Source organism: Mizuhopecten yessoensis, unplaced genomic scaffold (genome assembly GCF_002113885.1).
Source record: "Mizuhopecten yessoensis strain PY_sf001 unplaced genomic scaffold, ASM211388v2 scaffold714251, whole genome shotgun sequence".
NCBI lineage: Eukaryota > Metazoa > Mollusca > Bivalvia > Pectinida > Pectinidae > Mizuhopecten > Mizuhopecten yessoensis.
In genome coordinates, this window is record NW_018479027.1 from 815 (window position 1) to 3,650 (window position 2,836).

The 2,836-nt window shown below is 37.3% G+C and overlaps 1 protein-coding gene across 1 annotated transcript; it reads right to left on the bottom strand.

Moving 5' to 3' along the window:
- Positions 1–343: 343 nt before the first annotated feature.
- Positions 344–991, bottom strand: LOC110440959 (WASH complex subunit 3-like; the record flags this gene model as incomplete). The annotated part of the gene is made up of 1 exon (XM_021484068.1): positions 344–991. A coding segment is annotated over one exon (648 nt), but the record flags the coding sequence as incomplete, so codon positions are not given.
- Between the last annotated feature and the right edge of the window lie 1,845 nt (positions 992–2,836).

Below are 2,836 nucleotides of genomic sequence, written 5' to 3' on the forward strand. Positions count from 1 at the left end.
ATTGTGGAATCCGTTTATATATCGATATTGGGCCATACCTTCGGAGGTCAAACCTGTGAATGCAATTATCGTAAATGCCGCTACTTTTCCAGATAATTCCTACATGTGAATGTTATTCTTGTCTGGATAAAATCCTACTTGTATATATCAAATGTCATACCTGTTCTGGTTAAGTCATATATGTGTCAGATATGTTGCTGAGAATGCCATACAGTGTGTACCTGTCGAGATGAATTCATGCATTTGAACGTTATACATGTACACGTATCTCTTGAGACGTTAATACAACTAGTTTACTCTAAAAATATTGAAACAATTTTCTTATTAAAAAAGTGATACTCACATCATAAATGCTCGATACTCTGTTCTCTGGTTGAACAGGAAATCGCACACTTCCTTTCAGAGTGAAATCCGGTCGGTGACCACCTCCTCGCCGCCTTTCTTGGGGCGAACTTTCCGCCAGGGGATGTCGGTCATCTGTTGTTGAGATGTCAGACTCCATTGTTTCATCGTCACGTGAACCCATCATAAATTGAGGTTGGATATCAAGTTCTGTAAACACATCGGTTTTCCGCTCCTCTTGTTTTTCAACGAGCGACGCGGGATGTGACGGGGGTTCAAACCTGGGTGGTGGCGGAGGTGCAAACGATGGTGGTGGGGGAAGTGGCGAGGTAGGTGGCAATGGCGGTGCTGATGCTGACAGAAGGGAAGGAGGCGACAGCGTTTTTGGCTGTGTTGTTTCTCTTCGCAGTTGGTCTGACTTCGTAACCTCTGCTTGGCTTGCAGGTGAATTTAATATATCTAGAAAGTTGGTTCCTGTATTAATATCTGGAGTTTCTTTCTTCACTGGCAATGCTGGCTTCTCATTTGTGTATTTAATATTCGCCGTTTTGGAATCAAACACTGGCGTGGGTTTGAGCCTTTTCATGGTGACGGCTGGTAGCCAAGTGCATGGTTTGAACGGCAGCGTTACGCAGTAGGTGTACACAACCTAAAAAAAAAAGAAATAAAAAAATATCTTGACAACATGCCAAGTCCCGCTGGTATCACTTAAAAAAGTCCCTGATCTAAAATCTTCCGCGTGGTGACGAGGGACCAATACCAAACGTGTAGGAAGTGAAATACGAGTTTGAACCAGAGTTCAATTAAATCGATAAGATTCATGGTGACGACTTGTTATAGTCGCTTTATCGCTGATAAGGACTTGTTTCACGAACATTACCTGTCCTGTCGTCCAGTATTGACAAATACAACTGTAAGACTATGTAACATTATAAAACATTTTGAATGTTGGCTTGGAAAAATTGACAGCATATTTGTTTGAGAATTCATCGAATTATCTCTGAATATATAATATGTAATATATATATTTGATGGGTTCTATTGTCTCTTGAAATCGTTGTCTTATGTTCAACATTAGTTAAAAAAAAAGATGTAACATTTTGAAAATACATAAAACCTTAAAGTTTTATAATGCGACAGACTTACCGGAAGTAAACGTATACAACATACGGATACCAATACCAGTGTCGTCTACCAGCGTTCATGGTAGTCAAAACCCGCGTGAAGTGAATGAAGAGAATCAGAGGTTTGTAAAACATTTAGCTAAATGTAATGGTATGTCTGGTACAAATTACATATAGTCTCTAAACCAGAACTTTATTCATATACAGAATACAAGTCTTAGGACCCTGAGATACGCGCGACCCCAGTGTGACATCATACCTCAGTTATACTGATAACCTTTAAATTCAAAGGCAATAAATCTTCTCGAGACATTCGAAAGTACCATAATGCGATAACAATATCCTTATTGAGAAATTCGCACTGATATTGCAGATAGAGATAACGCTTCATAGCCGCCACTGTATAACAGTATTTAAGCGTCGTATCGTTGTCCCGATACACACTGTAGTTTTCAGTGCAGCAGCGTTGTTCGTTATGCACTTTAGACATCAAAGCGTGAAATAAAGCATGCACATATTTTGGACAGTCCTTATTATTGAGGCATCTCAGAGATTTCCTACTTCCATTTTTTAATCAGGATGGCCGACTTGTACATTTAAAACATACACCCTTAATGTGGAATGTTTGTTGTTTCGTGATATAGATAAAAGAAATGAAATTTGGTACGCAAATATTTTTGGCCCAATCATGTTTCAGATATGGAGACAGCTCAAAAAATATTTCTTCTTTAGGTTTTATACAGAGAGTAGTAATAAATAATCTAAACAGCAGACACCGACAGCAGAATTCGTTAATTTCCTTTAATAAATGAATGGTATACAGATACTGTTGGACCTTCGAAACATTTTTAAATGTAAAGGCCTACAGAAAACGTCCACCGTTGTTATTCAAAATGGCCGCCTTGAACATGACAAAATAGATTTTAAAAATAAACAGCAGGAACAGCATCTTGGAACACTACAATTTTTTATTTATACTGTTGCCTTTGAAATACAAAGATAGACAAGGTGGATAGCAGAAAATGTTTTTTCTGATACAAATGAATGAAATTTGGAAAATACGTTCTAAATAATTTAAATTTGTATATTGAATAATTATTGTTTTATTTATACTGTTGCCTTTGAAATACAAACATAGATAATGTGAAAGCATAAAATGGTGTTTTTTGTTATCTAAATGAATGAAATTCGGATAAGACGTTCTTAATAATATAAATGTTAAGAAACAACAAAACCGCAAAAAAAATTGTGTTTCTAGTACCCGTACACGGAGTGCATCTAAATCAAGTGATGATACGTACTGTACTAGAGAAAATCAAATGATCCTATTCCATAGAGGTGCACGTCTTCACCACAGCTGTAGTGCGCTG